The sequence below is a fragment of the Paramormyrops kingsleyae genome, chromosome 15 (assembly GCF_048594095.1).
Source record: "Paramormyrops kingsleyae isolate MSU_618 chromosome 15, PKINGS_0.4, whole genome shotgun sequence".
Classification (NCBI taxonomy): domain Eukaryota; kingdom Metazoa; phylum Chordata; class Actinopteri; order Osteoglossiformes; family Mormyridae; genus Paramormyrops; species Paramormyrops kingsleyae.
The window spans coordinates 296,787-321,579 of NC_132811.1; the positions used below are offsets into that span (position 1 = coordinate 296,787).

The following is a 24,793-nucleotide window of genomic DNA, read 5'->3' on the forward strand; positions in this document are numbered from 1 at the left end:
ATCTTATGCACACTTGTACACCAGCTGTCTGCTTCTAGAGCAGTAAACTGTGAAGAGCCTACTTAGAATGTATTTAGCTTGGTAGAAGGAGATGACTCTTCCTGCTTGGAACTGCCTTGTAAATTAAATTCAGAGCACTTTGTGCCCTTGTCAAATGTCCAAGTCACTGTGGTTTACAGGAACTGTAAACGTATTCCATTCTCATTTTCTCCATTAACATTCTGTAGTGTTCTTGAGTTTGAAAAAGGCTGGCAGTCGAGAAGATGTCTGTGTTGGAAATTGACTTGGGCTAAGTGACTTAGAGATTGATATCATTCAGGGTTAAAGGCTACAGTTTTTAGACTTGTTTTAAAAATGATGGTCAGTCCCTGGAAACTTTATCTTGCATATCGATGCGAGCAGTACATATTTAGCCCTGAGTAAGTGTCACCCCTATATAGTATTTTCTTACTTGCCCTTAAACCACGGACGTGTCGTTTATGCAGTTGGAGAATGTTACTGAATTATGATATCATGTGATTTTTTTATCATGTGAAGGAATTTCTCAGCAGCAAGTTCATGACATCAGTATGAAAAGCATAAATGGATAAAAGTTACATCTAGTTTTCTTTTCACTATCATCAGGCGCCAAAACCATGATGAATTCTGATGGTATTTTGATTAAAGCGTAATTTTTACCATCGACAGTTAAAACATAGCCTTCGCACAGCTGTGACCAAGTTTTGAGAATGACACAAATATCGATTTTATCAAAGTCTGATGCATCAGTTTTTAACTACAGAATGTTATGAAGAGTGATCAGATGAATTGCAATTAATTGTAAAGTCCCTCTTTGCCATGAAAATGAACTTAATCCCAAAAATCCATTTCCACTGCATTTCAGCCCTGCCACAAAAGGACCTGCTGACATCATTTCAGTGATTCTCTCATTAACACAGGTGAGAGTGTTGACAAGGACAAGGCTGGAGATCACTCTGTCATGCTGGTTGGGTTAGAATAGCAGATTGGATGCTTTAAAAGGATGGTGGTGCTTGAAATCAGTGTTTATCCTCTGGTAACCATGGTTACCTGCAAGGAAGCATGTGCAGACATCATTGCTTTGCACAAAAAGGGCTTCACAGGCAAAGGTATTGCTGATAGTAAGATGGCACCTAAATCAACCATTTATCAGAACATCAAGAACTTCAAGGACAGAGGTTCAGCAGTTGTGAAGAAGGATTCGGGGCGCCCAAAAAATTCCAGCAAGTGCCAGGACCGTCTCCTAAAGATGATTCAGCTGCGGGATCGGGGCACCACCAGTGCAGAGCTTGCTCAGGAATGGCAGCAGACAGGTGTGAGTGCATCTGTATGCACAGTGATGCGAAGACTTTTGGAGGATGGCCTGGTGTCAAGAACAGCAGTAAAGAAGCCACTTCTCTCCAAGAAAAACATCAAGGACTGACTGATATTCTACAAAAGGTACAGGATTGGACTGCTGAGGACTGGGGTAAAGTCATTTTCTCTGATGAATCCGATTTCCAATTGTTTGGGGCATCCGGAAAAAAGACTGTCCGGAGAAGAAAAGGTGAGCGCTACCATCAGTCCTGTGTCATGCCAACAGTAAAACATCCTAGACCATTCATGTGTCGGGTTGCTTCTCAGCCAAGGGAGTGGGCTCACACAATTTTGCATAAGAACACAGCCATGAATAAAGAATGGTACCAAAACATCCTCTGAGAGTAACTTCTCCTAACTATCCAAGAACAGTTTGGTGACGAACAATGCCTTTTCCAGCATGATGGAGCACCGTGCCATAAGGCAAAAGTGATAACTAAGTGGCTTGGGGAACAAAACATTGACATTTTGGGTCCATGGCCCAGACCTTAATCCCATTGAGAACTTCTTGTCAATCCTGAAGAGGCGAGTGGACAAACAAAAACCCACAAATTCTGACAAACTCCAAGCATTGATTATGCAAGAATGGGCTGCCATCAGTCAGGATTTGGCCCAGAAGTTGATTGACAGCACGCCAGGGCGAACTACAGAGGTCTTGAAAAAGAAGGACCAACACTGCAAATATTGACTCTTAGGCATAAACTTAATGTAATTGTCAATAAAAGCTTTTGACACTTATGAAATACTTGCAGTTATACTTCAGTGTACCATAGAAACATCTGACAAAAAGATCTACAAACAATAAAGTAGCAAACTTTGTGAAAACCAATACTTGTGTTATTCTCAAAACTTTTGGCCACGACTAGGTTTTTTGGTTGGTTTTGGTTTTTAGGTTGATGATATGGCAAACCAATTCACAGTATGCGGGTGTCACATATTTTTATTCCTAAAGAAGTGTTATTCATCTTTTATACATGCTAAAATAGAAATATTATACTCATTAAGCAAAGTAATGTATCAAAGTGATAATACGCAAAATAGTGAATAAGGATAAATCACAGATTAATGCAAACATCTCATACTATGAACTGCATACACATGGTATTTAAGGTTTGTTATAAGTTATATATTGCGTTCCAGTTTTTGTACAGTATGGTGGGATCTAATATGTACACGGTTTCAAACAGAGTTAAAAAAGAAACCATGACACCAATGCAACATTCTTCAATCCATATTAATTTATTTTGGTGCTAATCTCACTCCATAGAAATTAGTTTATGCTGCAGTCAAAAATTGTTCTGTGAGACAAGTAAACTGTAACATAATTAACTGCAACAATTATACAAATTTACATACATTTCTACAAAATGGTGGTACGCTACCTTGTGAAATGCTAAACACTCATGTCTTTGGTTATGGGAAACATAGTTACTCAGCTAGGCCAACAAATTTAAAACAAAATCTAGAACTACGGGAATGTTTTAAATTAATATAATGTTATTAATACAGTATTATAAGATTAATATTAGGTTATTAAGTCTTTAAGGAAAAAAACCCATTACACGTTTTAAGTTCAAATTTAATTTCCATAAATTTAGCTCCATACACAGAGCAAATGAATGCAAGGGTTATTTGTAAACCCAACTGCAACAAATACAGCTACACTAACAATGTATCAGAAGAACAATAGAAACGTCTTATACAGTAAGAGTTAGGTCAATGAAATCAATAGGATTTATCAATTACATTTACATCACCATTAGTGACCACATCTTCATATACAAAAGTTCTGGTATTATATATATTTTTCCATAATGGTTTTCCTGATATATATTTTTGGCAACAGAAAACTTATTGCATTTTACAGCAGAGTTTGATGAGTGTCTTTTAAGCCTGAAACAATGCATCATTTAGCCATTCTGGAATACAGTGTTGATCTGGAATATGTGCCAAACGGCCTAGAATGTTTCCTGTATAGCAAATAAAATGTTGTATGAAGGCCATCACACAGGCCTGGCTCCACCGAGGGGATGCAGGGTGGCCAATCACAAGCTTGGCCAGCTCCAAGACTGGGCAAACGCCAGCCAATCACAAAATTCTGTTCTATGCAGTTTGTCTGTTTATTTGTTTGTTTGCTGTAAATAGGAAATAAGCAAGCCAGATTCTTTCCTTAATAAGAACTTTTTAAAATGCATACAGCCTATGTTCCTTATCCATGAATAAGAATGTGTCTTCATTTTTAAGGTATGAAATCAGTCAGGCCTGCATTTAAAAGGCATGTAACTCACAAGACACACAGCAAATGAAGGCTGACGAAGGGGAGGACTAAAAGAGCAAAGGTGCCGGTGAGGAGTCTGGGGGAGCCACTGTCTGGCTGACTCTGATGACTCTGCTGGTTCTGCTGGTTCTGCTGGCTGATGCTGCTGTTATCCTTCTTGCACCGATTTCTGAAATTGTTAACATTATAAATGATCAGTCAGTGGCTACATAATATAGCCTGTACATTTAACCCTGAATCGCGTATGGACTCTTGGGCAGAGTTCAGAGTCATGCTTGCTACTCACAGCTGGTTCTGCAGGGACATGTGGCTGATGTTCAATGCATTGTACCGGCTCTCTGCCGCCCTCTGGTGGTTGATGGCGGCGGCCCATGATGCCTCACATGATTCCTTCAGGTGGAAAGCCTGTGTCAGATTGTACTGCAGGTCTTCCAGTTTCTCTGAAACATAGTTTTTTTGGTAGCAGATACAAAGAAGATCATATAACATGCAGTATATTATGACTGCAGTAAAACAAATTATAAGAAATTTGTAATTTTTCATAAGACAGGCCATGGAATCTGCCAAGACTGATGGCGTAGTTTTTGTGTTCAAAAAAGGTTTCCTCCCCGTTGTGATATTAACTTATAAGGCAATATCTGTCATGGAACTGGATTATCAGTTTGAAGTAGGTCCAGCCATCCATGACACGTTTTGTTATTTCTGGAGCTGCCAGATACTCGGGAATTTTACTCAGCTTAATCTCATTGCTTGTCTATCTGCTAACAAACAAGCTATGGTACGACAAACTAATCCTGTTTTTAAGTGAAAATTTTCAGACTCTAGGCTACTTAGAAGATTGTCTGGAAGACAGAATATTACCCACGATTTTTCTATTGTCCTTCCCTTGGGGCGTTTACTCAAAATTATTTATTTCAGATTCAGGTCAAGAAATCAAAACCTAAAATGAATTTGATGACTGATTTCACAACATCCTTCACTGCTTTGCAAACTACCTAAGCAAGGTTGAGTTTGTGCGCTTTCAATATGGAGTGCAGTTGTGAACAGTTACACCAATGCGTTATGCAGTGTATAATGATGCGTGAGACACCCATACAGAAGAGTGAAGTGTAGTACTTTACATACATGATGATGGCCTTTTCATATATGATTCACAAATGTATGATATATGATTACACGCTTTCATGTCAGACTTTTTCATACAGGTATAAAGTCTCTCATGCATACTTCATAGCCAATATAGCCTCCTACATTATACACACACAGTATACATATCACCCCACTATTTAAACAATTACCAAAGTTCTCTTTTGAAGTAGTTTCAGGCAATATTTGTTTTCCCCAATTGGGGGTTTCTATGCCGACATGAGGAAAATGATGCTAAAAATATCTTAAATGAAAAGCCTTTTCTGGCAGGCGAATAGGAAAAGTGCAGTTTAAATTTTCCTACCTTTGTGTGCCGTTATTTCTGAAGTGAGGTTCTTCACTAATTCTCTCTGTGACTTGGTTTCATTTTCCAGCGCTGTTATGTTGTCCCTTAAGATGACCTGTAATAATGAACAAATGGTATATATAACATGCTCATTACGTGGGTAGTAGTAAAATTCAGTCACCTGCTTGTTTGACTATAAATAACACAGAGGGAACACTTACTTCACTGGCTCGTGCCAAAAAAACCTGCCATATCGCATATGTGACACTCTGAGAAAAGACAGTCACATTCCAGCCGTGGGCTTGGCAAGGAACAGATGTAGTCAAATATTCCCCCAATAAATATGCACTATTCAGTTCAACATACAAGCAAAAATACAAAATAAATGTGATACAAAAAAGTAACTGCTTTCACTGAAATGACCTACTAGGGTGTGGCTGACAGCACTGGCTGCTGAGGCTGCTGTTGGTCGCCATAACCCCCCTCCCATATTGTCCCTTAACAGTTCCATGCAAGGATTTGTTTTGTATTTGTATGACAACCTGCTGTAAAACACCATTATTTTTCACTGTCGATTTGTATATAAAGTACATCCACAAGTGTCTTAATCTCCTTCCGGTCAGAGAGAGAAACTCATAAACAGTTTGTTGCTTTGTCACATACATTAATATTTTCATGAAGCTGAAGAGACCAGTGCGGTTTTATATCAGATGATCTGGTGTTTGCTAAACATCCTCCTTTAAAAGAATTATCACTGCTCCAAAGCATCGTTGTAAAGCAGGGAGAGAAAGCCACAGGACTGCTTCAGCTCACACAGGCTGCAAAGCAACACTCACGTTTTCCTCCAAGCTGATCTTCAGGGATTCATTGGTCTTGTGCTGGCTTTCCCAAAGCCTGCTGATGTCTTGGCTCAGCTGTGCCTCCTTTTCGCGGCTTTTCTCTATAAGCTCCTCCAGAGCTTCCCTGTCCTTTGCCCACACTACGCTGGCACTCCTGTACTCCTGGATTTGGGCTTCAAGTTCTGTCGTACACTTGTTCGCTTGTTCTTTTCTTTCCGATGAGGTTGCCCACACGATGATTATGACGAGAGAAATGATAGACCAAATAACAAGGATCGCCATGACAATGTTGCAGGTGGTCTTGGATGACTTGGAGCTCGTCATTCTGTGGGCAGAAGCTGATGGAGACCAAACGGGAATTGCTGAACGTCGTGTGCTGAAGGTGTCAGCTCTGGAGAGTCCTGCAGGCCGTATGGCGTCTCTGAGTGAGCTCACAGGCTGAGTGAGGGAGGAATTCCCCTCCGACTGCTTAACAGCAAGAGCGGGGTGTGGCCCATTTCCCAGTAGCAGCAAATAGGGAGGCCAACTTTATTCAGTCCTGGCATCAGCCTGTGAGCTAGGGGAGGGCTGGGGGGTTGTGGCTGGGGGGTGGGGGGTGGGGGGTCGACAGGGTATAAATGTATAAAGACACAGATAATGTTGGGCTTACCTCCAGATCGTCACCATGTTGCAATCCCTGATGTTTCAAAAGTCACCAGGAGAAAGTGAAACTTAAGTTTGCAGGGTATGTTTCTGTTTCCATTTCCAGCGCTGCGGTGATGGCCGCTGACAGAGCGAGTCTTGACTGTGGCATGCAGAACTTGTTTGGTTCTTCGGCCGTTTCTTACTTTAAACACTCCCTGAACAAGGCGAGTGCTGTTCCGACTCAGTCTTTCCTGAAGGTGTGCCAGGAGTGAGGGCAGGCGGGCTGGTGTCTCCCTGCCCAGTGTCCTGAGTTTTCACAGCCCTTTCCAGTGGCTGTGCTGTTCGTTGCCCTATGCCACTGGGTCCCGAGAAGGCGGCGAACGGGACTTAAACCTGCAAGTGCCTGCATCACGATATATGTATCATTAACCACTGACACTAACAACTGCTCATACAGTTACACAATGAATGACCAGATTCTATGCCCCCCCTTCCCCCTAGTTACTCTAAGATGTACAGTTAAACCTCGTTTGGCTAATGACCTGTTTTGAGTTTTGCAACAAATAGTTTCAGGGAGTGAATTTGCTTGTCTTTTCCAGACAGAATCTCTGAGCAGATGACGGTTATAAATCATTCTGCTTGTGTTATGTTATCCTGATCATCATTTTAAATGTTGTTCCACTCCACTTATATGGACATATAAAATGTAGCATGTGAGTGAAATCTGCCCAAACGATCTATTAAAATAATAAGTTTAGTGTCATTGTGAGGTGGCGGGGTGGGCGGGGGGGGGGGGGGGGCGTAGAATCTACACCCTTCTCATGCCCTTCCTGCTTCCTGCACACAACCAGGTTTGGGAAGCCCTCTAGACTTGGATCAGGACCCCTCCCCCTCTTAGCCCCTATCCCCCCCCCAAAAGCCCCTCTTCATTCTCATATCCCCTCACCCCTCCCCTAACCCTCGTCACATGCTTAAGGAATTTTCTCCAGCATTAGATACCCGAGCAATTCCACCGTGTGCCTCTGGGGCTGCAGTGTTGTTGCTGTGGATAACTGCCTGATCCTGTGGGTAACTGCCTGATACTGTGGGTAACTGCCTGATCCTGTGGGTAACTGCCTGATCCTGTGGGTAACAGACTGATTCTGTGGGTAACAGACTGATTCTGTGGGTAACTGCCTGATCCTGTGGGTAACTGCCTGATTCTGTGGGTAACTGCCTGATCCTATCTGCTGGCCATTCATGCTGAGGTGTGTGTGCAGTCGAGAAAGTTTGGCAAAAGCTCCAGTGCTGGCCGTGCGACTGATGGGGATCCCCTGGAAAACCTGGGATGACCCTTATCGCGGGTTTGGACTGGAAGTGCATGTATTGGTAACTGGAAGCAGAGCTCCTACTGTACAAGGTCTATGACTGGGGTAACAGAGGCGTGGGCGTCTCCCTTGTCGCAGTCCCAGAGTGTCACAGGGCAGGGCGTGTATTTCACGTCACATGCTTAGGGAATTTTATACATTCTTGTATACATTCTTGAACATTAAACCTTTATAAGAAAATAATAAAAAGTCAGGGTTGTGTTGGGCCATTATTATGGAAATCTGGGAGCTCAAGACCATCCACCAGTGAGCTACAGTTCATCACGAGCTTCAGAGCAAAACTTAATTTGCTCCAGGTGGTGCAATTTGATTCAGATTCAAGACAATAATCAATTAATTGCAATTAATTACACACAATTAAAAACAGTGTATAAGTGATCTATCCATCCATGCACCCATGTATAGTGACATTTCTGCTCCAGATAGCAAAAGCAAAACACAGGGCACACCAGCTCAATGCAGAGTACACTCTCAATATCCCACAATAGAAGCAATTTAGCTGCACCTAAGATTGCTCACACGGGGGGATGTATACAGTCCCCATACACCCAGCTGGGTGTGTATATATATATGCTGATCTTGCTCTGTTGAGTTAGGTAACCTGAGACAGGTTGTTAGTCATGGTACTTTATGTGATACATTTTCACCTCAAGTTGCATGCTTGGCATATTGCTTTGAAGTTTGGAATGAATTTTCATATATTTGTATAACATTTACAGAGAGTTCTTTTCTAAACAGGATGCCAACCCATCAGAGAGCACATAAGGTACCAATCAGCCTCACTGAAGATCTTTGGGAAGATACACTCCTCACTAAGATTGGAGGAGAAATTCAAACCCATAACCTTGCAAGTGGGAGGCAACAGTGCTACTCACTGGGCCAAAGAGCAGCCAGTTAACTGGACAACTTAGCATTAATCAAAGCTAAACGGCAGAGCACTGCCTCCAGCTGCCCCAAGCTCTTCCGGAGGGGAAACATCATAGCAGATATCTGAAGCTGTGAACACATCAAAACAACGAATTTGCATAATAGTGCTTAAGAGTTCACAGAAAAACTAAAGCATGTCTGTAGGTCAGCCGCTGATTGGACAGATGCATGCAACATTGCATGGTAACAATGCTTTTTGTATTTATTTTGTAATAATTGGGCACAAGAGGACAACTCTCCATGTAACCGTGACACCAGAGAAAAACACATCCACTGACAGAAAATGATATTTTTACCTCCAAGCAGGCTGGCTGCTTGTTCCTTATACAGATGTTTCTCAGGGGTCAGTGTGTGAGAGTGGCTTTAGCTCTATGACTCATTCCTGCTTTAAATAAGTGGGGAAAAATCCAGTAGACATGGAAGAATTTAGTTTATAAGTCAAAAGGGATGGAATGGAACTGAGCAGACCGATTAATGTGCTAAACTGATAGATGAAAAGATTTTGGCTGCTTAACCTCCGCAAACATCTGGATTTAGAATTATTTGTACTCTTTATCAAAAGTGCTTATAGGTCATTGAGTATAAGTAGAGAAATCAGTAATAGTTCCGAGGCCTCCAATACATATGGGGAATCAGTAGGCATGTATTCTCGCAAGGGGTTTTCCACGTAGAACCTCCATAATGCCCTGTTGTTTCAGAACATCTGCTAAGCAACTAAATCCATGTCTCATGTGTTCCTGGCCATAACAGGCATAAGTTACAGGGGTGGGAGGGTGGTAACCCCCCAATAATTAAAACCGACCAATACAACCCCCCGGAACCTCCTAAATGGGTGGAGACTTCAATCCCCCCTCCCCCAATGTTCAACCCAAAGCTATGCCCTTGGTTTTGGGTCTTGCAGAAGAGTGGAAGGGATTCCGCGATTGTGAATCCTCTGGGAAGTCCGTTCCACTCTGTGACTTTTTGTTGAAGTTCAGACAGACAATGCTCTTACTGCAGCGGTCCTGGATGCCTGTACCTGGCATTTAAGCCTCAACAAGTGCTCTAGGGGGACCAGGTACAAATCTGATAGGGGGTGCAAGACTTTTATGGCGGGTCAGTAGCGATGCTACCAGAATGCCAGATTTGGGGGTGATTGTGAAAGCTGCTGACCAGGGGGTGGCTGGCACAGACTGATAGGGGCATTTTGCCAACCTTGGCCTGGACCCCAAGCTTTGTTTGTATTGTAAGAAAATGAGTGAGAGGAGAAGGCATGCAGTGCAGTGTCAGCCTGGTTTGGTTCATCCCTAAAACGGTACTGTCAGCAACAGGCATGACAAGACTGGAGAAAGTCAAGGGTCTCTGAAGATACTCACACGCACTTGTTAAAAGTCTTGCATTTCTGTCTGGGGTTGGGGTGCGTGAGGGACAGCCTGATAGCAGGATCCCAGACACTGCAAAAGCTTTAGAAAATTGCAGATTCTTGCCACGTTCTGTTTTTCAATTGTCAAAACTGTAGATCTTTCATTTTTTTCTCTGTTGTCTGAATAATAGTCTTGGAGATATTTCGAGATATTATGCAGCTGAATTTTGGTATCAGAAAATCTCTGAGCTCGGCAGTGCTCGAGCACTGATATCATTTCTGCATGCCTTCTTCTTCTGGTGACATTAATGTTGAAGGTTCCTATTTCACCATGTAACTCGACAAGGTACATAACATACCTGTCATTTGAGGTCACTATAATCAACATTTTGATGAATATGAAATTAGCTTCACTGATTGAACTTTCATGACCCAAGTGAAGATGAAAGTGATAAAAGGAGAGAAAGAATACACCCGTCCTCCTACAGTAAGTGAAAACGTTCATTAACATTGTAAAAACAAGTATATGTCAAACAAAGTTATCCGAACTTATGCAGCTTACATAAGTGACTATGCTTTTCAGCTCATGTCCACAGGTCCGGAACGTTGATAGGTTCTATCACCAATGTAGCCCCTCTAGTGTTGAGAGTTCTATGTCCAGATCATGTTTACGCAGGGTTCTCTCTAACTTTTCAAAAATGTTATGCCGACATGCCGATTGAGGGTAGTAAATTTAAGAAATTTAACCATTCCCACTTTTGATACGGTTAACCTTCAGTTTTTTCATGCATTCGTTTAAATGTGTTTTCTCCAGGTCCTTTCATGTCTGCCACTGTAGCGGGATAGTATCAAAGACATTGTATATGCACGGTTGCCTAGACTGCCTAATGGTAACGTCCACCTCTGTTTCCACCCACTTGTCCTGGGGTCTGTATCACAAAGCCAGATTCCTTGCTTAGCCGGATAACTATGGGGATAAGTAGAAGTAACCCTGGTTTTTCGATATCACGATGCTGGGGGCTCATTTATAGAAACTTTGTAGAAACTAAATAACCACGAAAATTCATACACACATTCATAAGAAGATTTTGGGATCTATAAATAAACAATATGAATAAAACATACCCTGAAAAAGTTTGTCCATTTACGAATGGTCCAGAGTAGTCCTACGAACGCTTTGGAGGAAAAGGAAAAAAGCAACATCTAGAGTTAAGATAGAATTAATCCTATGCATCTAAATTGCATTTACAATTAGCTGTGAACCACCCAGATTGCACAGGTGGTAAACCAGCTAAGGGTAGGGAAGGCCGCAGGGATCTGTGGTGTCCAGGGTGAACTTCTCCAGGCTGGTGGTGAGGCTGTCCTCCTGGCATTGCAGGCAATCTTTGCTTCCGTTTGGGAGACGGGCATCATCCCAACTGACTGGAAAACCGGACTTCTTGTCCCCATCTGGAAAGGGAAGGGTGATCGCCTGGATTGCAGTTACAGGGGAATTACACTGCTCTCAGTGCCGAGTAAGGTCCTTGCTAGGGTCATCCTCATTAGAATCAGTAATCACTTGTTCACCTACCAGCAACCGGAGAAGTCTGGTTTTATGCCTAAGAAGTCTACCATGAACCACATCCTGGCCATGAGGGTTCTCATTGAGTGCAAACATAAATATCGGCAGAGTTTCTTTGCAGCTGTTATCGATCTTGAGTTTTTGCGGGATCCCCCAAAGTTGCTTGACATTCTGGGTGGCTTGTACACTGGTACTATGAGTGCTTGGCAAAGTGGAGACAGAACCTTCTTTCCAGTTGATTCTGGGGTTCATCAGTGGTGTGTTCTTGCTCCTACTCCGATCAAAGCTTACATGAACTGGGTGTTGGGCAGGGTCATGGGGTCCAGTGGCTTTACCGACAATGCTGTGTTCTTCATGGGCAAAGTCAGTGGCGGTTTGGTTTCTCCCCTGGGTTACGCCCTTGCATTTCTAAGGGTTAGTGTTAGGGTAAGGAGACGTCTCCTGATACTTCAGGACTTGGCAAGCTCACCTGTGTCTCCAGTGCCTTGCCCAGATGGGCTGCTCCGTCCGAATCTGCAGAACCCTGCCCAGCCCAAGTCCCTAGCACCCTGTCTGGGGGTGCAGCACTGCCTGAGTCCCCTGATCCCTGCCTAGCTCGAGTCCCTAGCACCCTGTCTGGGGGGCATTTCTCTGCCTGAGTCCCCTGCGCTCAGCCCAGAGGGGGGCACTTTGCCAGAGCCCATCTATGCTGCAGTGTCTCCAGAGCCCATCTATGCTGCAGTGTCTCCAGAGCCCATCTATGCTGCAGTGTCTCCAGAGCCCATCTATACTGGTGTCTCCAGAGATCGTCTATGCTGCAGTGTCTCCAGAGCCCATCTATGCTGCACTGTCTCCAGATCCCGTCTATGCTGCAGTGTCTCCAGACCCCGTCTATGCTGCACTGTCTCCAGACCCCGTCTATGCTGCAGTGTCTCCAGAGCCCGTGTATGCTGCAGTGTCTCCAGAGCCCGTCTATGCTGCAGTGTCTCCAAAGATCATCTATGCTGCAGTGTCTCCAGAGCCCGTCTATGCTGCGGTGTCTCCAAAGATCGTCTATGCTGCAGTGTCTCCAGAGCCCGTCTATGCTGCAGTGTCTCCAGAGCCCGTCTATGCTGCAGTGTCTCCAAAGATCGTCTATGCTGCAGTGTCTCCAGAGCCCGTCTATGCTGCAGTGTCTCCAGAGCCCGTCTATGCTGCAGTGTCTCCAAAGATCGTCTATGCTGCAGTGTCTCCAGACCCCGTCTATGCTGCGGTGTCTCCAGACCCCGTCTATGCTGCGGTGTCTCCAGAGCCCGTCTATGCTGCGGTGTCTCCAGAGCCCGTCTATGCTGCGGTGTCTCCAGAGCCCGTCTATGCTGCGGTGTCTCCAGAGCCCGTCTATGCTGCGGTGTCTCCAAAGATCGTCTATGCTGCGGTGTCTCCAAAGATCGTCTATGCTGCGGTGTCTCCAAAGATCGTCTATGCTGCGGTGTCTCCAAAGATCGTCTATGCTGCGGTGTCTCCAGAGCCCGTCTATGCTGCGGTGTCTCCAGAGCCCGTCTATGCTGAAGTGTCTTCAGAACCCGTCTATGCTGCAGTGTCTCCAAAGACTGCTATGCTGCGGTGTCTCCAGAGCCCGTCTATGCTGCAGTGTCTTCAGAACCCGTCTATGCTGCAGTGTCTCCAGAGACCATCTAGCTTGACCCTTGTTCACCAGTGCTAGTCCCAGGCATATTGCCAGCATCTAACTCTTTAGTACCTGTGACTCAATCCTGGACCTGAGCACCCTGCGCAGCTTCTGCCCTCCCAGTGGGATCAACTGGGGCATGGTTGCCATTGGTGCACCCCAGAGCCACTGCCAGCAGCAGGCCCAGTGCCCACAGTTCCTACTCGGATTCCCATGGGCCTGCAGTACCCACTCCAGTCGTTTCTATCCGGTCCTTGAGAAAGAATGTGCCATGAAATGGAAAGTGCCTGGTTACTGCCTCTCCTGGCAACCCAAGGAGTGATTTTATTTACTATGGGTCGCAGAATTAGTACAGGACAGTATAAACACCGGTCAGCATTATTAATGTTAGGGAAAATATTTATTCACAAGAAGCTGACAAAGTGCACATATATCTCCTGTACAGCACAATGACTGTAAATAACAAGATCACTGATGATGAACTGGTTGATATACTTTTATAAAAGTTTACCATGATGAATGCGGATTTCTATAAAACCAAAACGAACGTATGTGTTTTCAGAATATTAGAGTACAGATAATCACTTACGAAGTGCACAAGCTTAAACATATAACATGTAAATATAGTATAGGTCTATAAACAGAATTTTGGAAGTCATTTTAAGACATCCGTAACGGAAAAAATGGACTTATTGGCGAATAGATTAAAGAAATAAAAAACACGTAGTCTGCTAAACATGACTATCCAAAGCGTCGGTTAATATGAGAACCAGAACTAAACGGTCTATGCTCAAGCTGATTTACCGTGCCAATAAAGCGCTTTGAAAAGCGAGCACTGATCCCAAACGTGCGGACATTAAAGATAAAGGCAGATTAAAATTAGCTGTAATTTCCCCTGTTTTCATTCGGCGTTTCCCGTATTTGTTCAGTTCCATGAGTAGCATTGTGTCGTTTTCTGCGTAGAATTATCTGGTATCCTACCATCTATACTCATAACCGGGAATAACAATATTATAACGTGTATTGAGATTTCAGACTGACACACATATAGCGAATTAATTATGGCGAGAAATAGCCACCTCAAAATCGCTTACAATAAATGTTATCACTGGCGTGAGTCTATAAACGCTGTGGAGCCATACTCGGATTTGTCGGAAGTCAGAATGCAACACGGTTTCCTTATGACACTTTAGAAGACTTGAAAGTAACGCCTTTCTTATATAAAAAAGACAGTGAAGGGTCACAGCGAACATCTATAATTACAAAAATAATAATAATGTAATTCACAGATGGTTAATATGAGTTAATAATAAGTTAATATATTTCACTATGTAATTTAAGTGAAGAAGGTTATCTTATTATAGTTTTATAGCAGGTGACGCAGGCTCTAAGAGTGGTTTCTCGGGATGATCTGATACCCTTCAAACGAACACCTGTTTTTAGGCATACAGTTACGATACATGCCGCTTCATTGTAGGGTGGAGCATCGCATGTTTTAAAATGAAAAACGTTCTTTAGCGCCCCCACCCAAAGTAAATTAGTTTAAACAGCGTGATCTCCTTCATTTCCGGATAGTTTTTCTTGACAATGTAACGCATTACTTTACTTCATTTAAGTCAGATTTACTGGAAATATTCTGTTAAATATTCAAGATGATAAAAGATGATAAAATATCACAATAGTTCGATTATCTAATATTAATATTTACTATTCCTAAATCATGAAAGCCAGTCTATCTGTGATGTTTCACTTTATGAGATAATGACTCTGCCGTTTTCTAAACATTTCTTGCATAAATATTTATATGAATGAATTTCTCCGACGAGGTGCCCATACTCTCATTTACATTTGTATTGGCACTGAGTCCTCAATACACTCCTTGTCCTGGGTAAAATGTAGGCTGCTCTTAATGGCAGACAGATAACGATGGAAGGATTTGCTGCTTTCCATTAACTGCACTCTGTCCCCTTTCGAGCAGGAGTTGTTGGATAAATCACAGCATGCATTGGAGATCCACACATATACTGGGTCAGCATAATCACCACATCACCAGTTTCTGGTCTGCAGAACTAGAGGCTTGTGGGGAGAGCTTTTAGGGAAGGTGCTACAGCGCCACCATGCTGTATGCAACGAGTCTCACAGCAATATACAGTAGCTATATGACACAGCAGGTCTTTGCCTGTCTGTGAGCCTTGTCCCAAGAGCACATTCAGCTGCAACATGGAGCAGATTAGGTCATGCTCCCTCACAATGCAGGTGATGTGCTTTGATGTGCATGACTTCCTGAGCAACCATTCGTTCAACACAAAGTCAAAGCAATGATACACAAGCAATCTGCACAGAGACACAGTCCCAAACAAGCTCCATTGTTTGGGACTCCATTGACTCTGCAAAGATCACAGCATCATCAGCAAAGTGAAAATCAGTAAATCTTTCCTCCCCAACAGATCCCTCACTGGATCCTACAACCCTGCCCAACACTGAGTTCATGTAAGCACTGAACAGAGGAGGAGCAAGAACACACCCCTGATGAACCCCAGAATCCACTGGGAAGAACACAGAGGTTCTGCCTCCCCTCTGCACATTACTCACAGTACCAGTGTACAGGCGGGCCATGACACCCAGCAACTTTGGGGGATCCCGCAAAGTCTCAGGATGTCCCACAGGGCAGTTCGATCAACTGAACCAAATGCTTTACAAAAATCAATAAAAGCTGCAAAGAAAGTCCGCTGATGTGCGTGTTTATACTCAATGAGAACCCTCAGTGCCAGGATGTGGTCAGTGGAATTCTTAGCTGTAAAACTAGACTGCTCCATCTGCTGGTAGGTGAGCAAGTGATCACAGACCCTACTGAGGATGAGGCGTGCAAGTGATCACAGATACTACTGAGGATGAGGCGAGCAAGTGATCACAGATCCTACTGAGGATGAGGCGAGCAAGTGATCACAGATCCTACTGAGGATGACCCTAGCAAGGACCTTACCTGGCAGTGTTTTCTCCCTGTAGCTGCCACAGTCCAGGCGATCACCTTTCCCTTTCCAAACAGGCACAACTCAGGCACAGGGACAAGTCCCATTTTCCAGTCAGTTGGGTTATCACCTCTCTATAAGGAATGCTTGCAATGCCAGCCTTACCACCAGCCTGGAGTTCTCACCAGATACCACAGATCCCTGATCAGCAGATCAGCATTCACACACAAGTCTGCAAGTTCCTCACACAAACTGCCTGCAAACCCATTAGAATCACCTGATCTTGAAGTCTGGCCAGGTCCAGCCTCATTCTCCTAGTAGGGTTAGGGTTAGGGTTAGGGTTAGGCCCTAAGCTGAATCTTCAGAGTAGCAACAATATGTCTGTGATCAGAATTCACAAACTGGGCGCTTTGATAGACGGTGCAGTTCTGTAGGAGCCTCCCACTGCTACCCACGAGATTGTGATCGGTCTCCTCCTCTGTACCACCAGTACTGGAGAACCAAGTCCCCATAGCCAGCCCCGTCAGTGCCAGCGGTCACAATGATGTCACCCATGACCACTTCATGGGCACCCATCAACAACCGAGCGAAATTGGGAATGAAATGTCTCCCTCACCCAGATATCACTGACCATGGTCAGAGCATATACTGAGACAAGACACCTTGAGAGTCTCATAATACGCTTGATGAAAGGAGTGACATCAGACACCATCAGCAACAGCTACTCCCTCAGTATGGCAGCCATCAGAATAACCAGAAAAATAAAGGGTGTACCCACCTACAGAGTTCTGGCCACTCCCTGGTCTGCGTACCTCAGAGAGTGTATGAAGCTCTCCCCACAGCAGAACAAGACGGTCATCATGCTGGAGAGACACGATGTTCCATATGATTACTCCAGTGGGCCACCTCAGATTAGGTCCGTGGTGTTTCCTCGTAGCTGGCAAAGCCTTGGTCCACACCAGCCCTAATCCTCAGCAGGCTGGACCCCATTGGCCCTCTGGTTTCGGCTCCTGGGATGAGGCTCCCGAGGGCTTTCCCTCATCCCCTTCATGGTGCCTGCAGCCTTCCTGCGGGCGGCTGCAGCAGAGCTGCTCCCGCGGAGAGCAGAAAATAGTCCTGTCTGCACTGTTGGAGCTGTGTGAAGTTTTACGGTGGCCAACCAACGTTTTTCCCTGTATTAAGAGGACCACAAGTTTAACGTCATACCGAGGACACAACATGGGACCATTTGTCCTAAATGCAAAATAGACTGCGAGCTCCCAGACTAGATCCAGACCTAATCTGACCTGCAAGTGAGCCACAGAAAGAGATTTTACACTGTCCTTGTTTCTAGGTATACTTTGCAAATGAACTACATTCTTTAGAAAACAGCTTTAAATAATGTCCAGTGATTTTTAAAAATCTGTAGCAGAATTACCAATACCCAGAAAGCCCCTACACATCAGTGATGTGTAATGAAAAAAATACCCTACACATCACTGATGTGTAATGAATAACAGTACTGGCCACGCTATAATTGCTTTTCTTATTATGAATTCTGTCTCTGGAATATGTCCCATGTGCTAATAGAGTCGCACCACTGTGACAGGCCCTTAGGGAGTGTAAATGGCTACCTGGTGTTAAAAGGCAGCTTCTCAGGCAAACTCCACACTCTTGCTATGCATTCTGCCTTCATAAGCAGTATACTGGGAATTAAACCGACATCCTAACCATATCATGGGAATGTAAAGTCATGCAGTCGACAGAGCATGCATGGCTCTGCTTCCTAACTGTATGCGGAGGTAGAATGTTACATACAGACCTTGCTTCACACATTTTGCTGTATTCCTGGATCTCCAAGGGTTTCTAGCAGGTGTCCATCCCCCAAGTCCTTGGTAAATTACAGAGATGCCTGTGATGAGCAAAATGTAGCACTAAAATGTAGCACTAAAATGTAGCACTAAAATGTAGCACTGCACGCTGGTAATGGATACATAGGGTGGGCTTCTCCATGCCCTGCAGGACATCTCTGATATGTTCATATTTCACTCACAAAAGAGTTATTTCCTGAGAGTCCCAGGGGAAGCGGCAGGCAGGCAGGCAGGCAACCCTCTGCTGCCGGAGCCAGGTGGTCAAACCATTTCTGCCAAAACATGACTGTTGTTGCACTTCGCTGCAGATAAACAGTTTGCTTTCAGCTGCAGCTTTTCATTCTCAATATAACTGTCACTGTCAGTTAACCAGTAGACAGGACAGACTGTTGACCAGTCAACACTTTCATATTTGCAGCTGTCACCCTAATTTCAACAAAAGAAAAATGAAAAATAAAATTCATTTCCTGTTCTGGATCTCCCTGAATAGTAAGTATTTATTTTTTTTGTAATTTAGTCTGGTATTATATAAAATTGCACTTAGAACAGTAGAGTATAGGTAAATAATATCTGTAAGATTTGTTGCTTTAATAAAAATGAATCTATTAATACTTTTTCCTGGTTTACTAGTAAGAAATTTGAATGTTAATTTAAGCGTTTGTGAACCAAGCAAGAACATCATTCTATTTAGTAAGAACACATAATTAAAAAGAACTTAAATTTTGCAAGAAAGCTGTTCTAAAATATTAAAATGTAATTTCATCATTGATATTTATACAGCTTATCAGAGTAAGAGTGTCTGTCTGTGTTTCTGGTAAAGACACTTTGGTAGAAACAAAGTGAAAGGCATGTGCTGTGTCTATCTGTGGCTGATAAGAGTGTCTATGCTGAGGCAGTTATAACCCTGCACCACGCAGCTCTGTCATGGATGAACACATGCAATGGCGTGCCAGTGGCAGTGAAAGCAGGACAGAAAGCCACCCTCACCTGTCCACTGAGGACTGCCAGCCGTATGCACATCAGCTGGTACAGGCAGAGCCGCGGGTTCGGGCCCCAGTTTGTCCTCAGCTACCTGGTCCACAACGCCACCAACCTGTTCTATGGCCGGGGATTAAACTCCAGTCATTTTGCTGTTCGGGGTGGCGAGAACGGGACAGCGCTCCAGCAACTGGAGATCACCACGGCAACAAGAAACGACACAGCTATCTATTATTGCGGTGTCTCATTTTAAACAGCCAAAAGACCCAAAAACATCAATACAAAAGACTTTTTTGTGTGTTTTTTAATAAATTATGTGCTGAAGAAAAAAATCAATTACAATTTGAATTGTAGCATTAATTCCTGTTTTGTTTATATATTATGACATGAAAATGCACAAGAACAACTGGTGTAATGTTTACCTTAATGTGTGTGTGATTTTAATGACAGCAATAATGAACCTGAAACATTTGTCCAGATTTTCTTTTGCCAATGAATAAATATGAACATAACTACCCACCCATTCCATCCATCCGTTTTCTGAAACCAGGGTCACGGGGGGGGGGGGGGCAAGCCTATCCAGGAGGCTGCAGCGGAAGGCAGAGAAAACCCAGGATGGGGCGCCAACCCATGGCAGTGAACATAACTACATACACAGAATTCTTTCTGGTACAGTGGGAGTGCTGATGGGAGATATTCTTGATGTTTATTGAAATGAATGAATTTACAGTGGTGCTGAGAAAGCCACATGAAGCAACGAGGACTTCCTCAATGATATCATCAGAGATGGTGTCATTATTCTAAAGACAGAACAAGTGAGACTGTGTGTATTTGAATTTAACACCAGGAAAGGCTCAGTGAGAAACATACTGTACAAAGTCACCTGGCAACACGGCCAGTGCAGGCTGGAATGTAACAACTGCCTATGCCCGTCATTTTGATTAATTTGTCTGCAAGGTGTTAAATTAAAACAACTTATCACAGGAAAATGACTGATTTAACAATATAACAGCATGGTAGCATTGCAAATTGTTACACGATTTAAAAAAAGATTTCCTTCCCCCATGGCTGGGTGAGGGTTTTGCATGGATTTCCTCCCACATGTAGTTTGGTGAACTAGTGCCTGTAAACTGGCCCTGGAATTTGCACTGGTATTCACTGGCATCCTGTCTAGGGTGTTCCCTGCATTTCCTGGTAGGGGCTTCTGGGTCACTGTGAGTCTATGCTAGATAAGCAAAAGGGGGGGGGGGGGGGGGTGTAATCACACCATATAACGTTTCAAAGCCTCAGACATCATTCATCCATTTTAGCTCCGCTACCCATTTAACTCTCGTCCTGTTCAGGTACCTCTGCTGTACCTTAGCCCCCCCCAAACCAGGCTGCAATGAATGACCATTTACATTTATTTATTTGCATAAATGATTATTTACTATAAGTGGACCAAGTAGGTGTAAGTGCAGCTTTTACAATACACAACTAAAGAAAAATGATTGATGAATGAATATAAAACTCACCAATGTCGAAACTTTTTATTCTTTTTACTGATATCATGTCCAATTTTCTATTTGTATATATTTTATGTAATTCATGTCTTTTTTGAAGATATTTTCCATTTTAATTACATCCTAAGGAACAAATAGCTATTCTATTTCCAACAAGGCACGGTGATAATAGTTTACGTTAAATTCTTTATCCTTACAGCCACTTTCTCCGGCCTATTTCAGTTTTCATTTTTACTATCCTACAAGTTCTTCAAAGTCTCCGAGAGCATTACACTGGACAAATGTTTCTGCAACATAGATGCAGCGATGTCAGCAGTCCCAGGGAAGTCTGTTTAATTGATGAAAAATAAGACCAAGTGCTCTTTCCTGTTTGTTCATCTTCTCTTAACTGAATAACTGTCATAACCGCCTGAATTCACCAGAAGGTCAAACTGGTTTCACCTAGATGACTCCTCTGAACATTCTAATTCTCCAGGGTCAGTTACTCCACTCTTGTTATACTTTGAAGTTCTACTTAAGTTGTTCGAGCTCATGATTATTATTTGGGAAACCTCAATCCACCATACAGCTGATCACTAAGTATGCAATAACTTGGACAAAATCTCAAAACACTTGACTACATCAGATTAAACAATTTGATTGTATTTAAATCAATCAAATGATCAACTATGTGTTAAAAATTGTTTTGCACCACATCTGCCAACATATGTATTCTTATGTATGGCATATATTGCTTATATATTTTAACAGGCCACCCATGACTCTTACCAGGAAACGCAAGACAAAGATGGATGGGAATAATCCAGGAGGGGGTGCCACCCCATCACAGGGCAGGGAATAACCCAGAATGGGGCGCCACCCCATCACAGGGCAGGGAATAACCCAGAATGGGGCGCCACCCCATCACAGGGCAGGGAATAACCCAGAATGGGGCGCCACCCCATCACAGGGCAGGGAATAACCCAGAATGGGGCGCCACCCCATCACAGGGCAGGGAATAACCCAGAATGGGGCGCCACCCCATCACAGGGCAGGGAATAACCCAGGAGGGGGCACCACCCCATCACAGGGCAGGGAATAACCCAGAATGGGGCGCCACCCCATCACAGGGCAGGGAATAACCCAGGAGGGGGCGCCACACCATCACAGGGCAGGGAATAACCCAGGAGGGGGCGCCACCCCATCACAGGGCAGGGAATAACCCAGAATGGGGCGCCACCCCATCACAGGGCAGGGAATAACCCAGAATGGGGCGCCACCCCATCACAGGGCAGGGAATAACCCAGAATGGGGCGCCACCCCATCACAGGGCAGGGAATAATCCAGGAGGGGGCGCCACGCCATCACAGGGCAGGGAATAACCCAGAATGGGGCGCCACCCCATCACAGGGCAGGGAATAACCCAGAATGGGGCGCCACACCATCACAGGGCAGGGAATAACCCAGAATGGGGCGCCACCCCATCACAGGGCAGGGAATAGTTCAGGAGGGGGCGCCACCCCATCACAGGGCAGGGAATAATCCAGAATGGGGCACCACCCCATCACAGGGCAGGGAATAACCCAGAATGGGGCGCCACCCCATCACAGGGCAGGGAATAACCCAGAATGGGGCACCACACCATCACAGGGCAGGGAATAACCCAGAATGGGGCGCCACCCCATCACAGGGCAGGGAATAACCCAGAATGGGGCGCCACCCCATCACAGGGCAGGGAATAACCCAGAATGGGGCGCCACCCCATCACAGGGCAGGGAATAGTCCAGGAGGGGGCGCCACCCCATCACAGGGCAGGGAGTAGTCCAGGAGGGGGCGCCATCTCAGCACCGGGCAGGGAATAATCCAGGTGGGGGTGCCAACGTATCACATTGCAGGAATAGCCCAGGAGGGGTTGCCAACCCATCGCAGCTATTCACCACTTCTATATTCTCACTATTAATTTATTTAATTTCAATATGATCTCTGTTGACTTCCATTGAAATTAACTCCAACTTTTATAAAGTATTCCAGTGGCAGACTATCAGAGTTATAACTCTGCAGTCATACACATGACCACTGCCTGGCTTTTCTTTTCTATTGACCACATACTGTAGTGTTACAGATATAAGCAAAAACGCTTGTCAATCTGTTCTTCCGCTGTCCTGCACGCCTCACCGCCCCCTGCCCACAGAGCCCTCCTCGCACGCCGCCACTCACACACGGAACATTCTACAATTTACACGTTCTGCTACACAGTCAATTGCTGTACAGGGACCTAATGCTGTCTTTATCAGCAAGGCCAGATATTTAATCCTGCTGGTCAAACTAACAACTGCTCCCCATTTATCCATCTCAGCGTGCGGTGAGAGCGACGCGCAAATTTAAATATTTATGCCTGTGCTGGAGGTCTGCTCAACATCGCTGACTGCGTCCCTCACTGAAAGAATGAAGAGGACAGTCAAGCTGTGGGTGGCTTTAGTCCTGCTGAGGTAAATATGAAATGCTATCGATGACAGATTAGAATTTAATGGCTGTGTAGCACAATGATGATAAAGATGGCAAATCTTGACTCCATACAGGTCAGTAAATGGGATAAATCAAGACCTGAGAAATATTAAATTTAGCGAAGGAATCCAGCTCTTTGTTGACGGTAGGTAAGCTCAGACTCATAAGTTCATTAAAAACATACAATCTTGTAGAGGGCAACATGATCCATCATAATTCTTCCTTTACATACAAGATATTCATTATTTAAATCCTTTGAAGTAATGCATTGTTCTTTCTACAGTACCAGTACTAATATCAATTATTACTTTATAAAATTATGCATTTATCACTTGTTCATTTTAAAATACTGGTGTAGTATTAATGTTGGAAATATTAAATATTCTGCTCAGGAAATAACTAGCAATTACAGTTATCACATGCATACTATAAGGTACTTCGCCTTAATATTTTGGAACAGAAGATGACTATGGGACAGTACATTGTTAAGCATGAGGTTTGCAGCATTAAAATGGCTCTTTGTTATGTCTCTCTGCAGAGGGCTCCAGCTCTCCTCCTACGGTCGTTGTGCTTCAGCCTTTGCTGCCTGACCAGAGGAGTTCAGGCCCTGTAGTCCTGGTGTGTCTGGTACGAGGCTTACCTGACAGTCAGGTGAGACTCCACTGGACGGTGAACGAAGAGAAAATCAATGATGGAGACGCTACATCTGAAGCATCTGTAGACACTGACGGCTCATATTCTGCTACAGGATTTCTCCTAATTCCTGTGACACACTGGCACCCAAACAACATATACAGATGTATAGTAAACCATGGTAGCCATGTTTATGAAGGCAGCAGACAGGCCTCTAGCTGCTACTACGTTAAATAAACAGTAATAAGAGTCTGGCAGTGACTACATTGTCTATTCCAGCATGGTGATAAGCCTGGCTTGGAGTTACGTTTGAACGCCAGTGTATCGTACATTGCTGAATTGCTTGCAAAAATGCCCTCTAATGGACATTACTGTTATTACGTTAAACCACCTAAAGAAGACCGGTAAGGATTCCAAGAAAACAACTCGACTGGGGAGAAATAAAATATATACTCACTGTTTTCTACCTTTTTGAAACTATGTATATGTAAGCAGTATGGTTGTGCGGTAAACCGGTACTTAAAAAACGTCGTACCAGAGTTTTGAAAACTGTACAATACCAGCACATTAAAAATCGATACTTGCGAATGGGTATTTGATTAAGCTAACAGGAATCAGCCTATTTAAGTTGATAGCGGGAAACAACCGAGAGCAACGGCAGGGAGAACGCGGTGTCACGTGGTGTACTATGCAAGTAATAAAGTACTTTATACTATATGCCAAACCTGCACTCTTACCAATTATAGAAATTATATATTCCCCTAGCGTGAACTGGACATGTACCTTTTTTGTATTTGGCTCGCTTTTATTTTATTTTGAGTTAGTCGTTGCTTTAGTATTTGGTTTTCAACACTGGCGCATGCGCGACTTACATCCACGTTTAAGATCCGGCGGTGACACGCTGCGCTTTTTCACTTTGTTCAGAGGTTTTACTGGAAAAGATGGCAGCTGCTCTGGTAGCATCTGAATACACAAAGATGGGGTTCCC

At 43.9% G+C, this 24,793-nt stretch overlaps 1 protein-coding gene and 2 long non-coding RNA genes across 5 annotated transcripts; 1 reads left to right on the forward strand and 2 right to left on the reverse strand.

Annotated features, from left to right (window-relative positions):
* Positions 1-2,589: 2,589 nt before the first annotated feature.
* Positions 2,590-6,416, reverse strand: LOC111860295 (uncharacterized). Its single transcript, XM_023843851.2, has 4 exons — positions 5,921-6,416; positions 5,103-5,199; positions 3,939-4,092; positions 2,590-3,821 (listed from the first exon to the last, which is right to left on the reverse strand). The coding sequence occupies exons 1-4, from the start codon at positions 6,245-6,247 to the stop codon at positions 3,659-3,661; spliced, it is 741 nt and encodes a 246-aa protein (XP_023699619.1). The 5' UTR covers positions 6,248-6,416; the 3' UTR covers positions 2,590-3,658.
* Positions 6,417-6,516: 100 nt separating this feature from the next.
* LOC111860196 (uncharacterized) lies at positions 6,517-24,455 on the reverse strand. Of its 3 annotated transcripts, none has more exons than XR_002841984.2 (7): positions 24,263-24,455; positions 23,813-23,945; positions 19,196-19,306; positions 18,391-18,480; positions 18,160-18,228; positions 17,171-17,530; positions 6,517-6,950 (listed from the first exon to the last, which is right to left on the reverse strand). It is a non-coding gene; the product is annotated as an uncharacterized lncRNA (long non-coding RNA). The 3 variants fall into 3 exon arrangements; XR_002841983.2 differs by having other exon boundaries at positions 17,137-17,530; XR_002841985.2 differs by having other exon boundaries at positions 17,137-17,530; positions 18,160-18,249.
* On the forward strand, positions 22,896-23,833 carry LOC111860197 (uncharacterized). The gene is made up of 3 exons (XR_002841986.2): positions 22,896-23,156; positions 23,247-23,317; positions 23,711-23,833. It is a non-coding gene; the product is annotated as an uncharacterized lncRNA (long non-coding RNA).
* Positions 24,456-24,793: the final 338 nt, after the last annotated feature.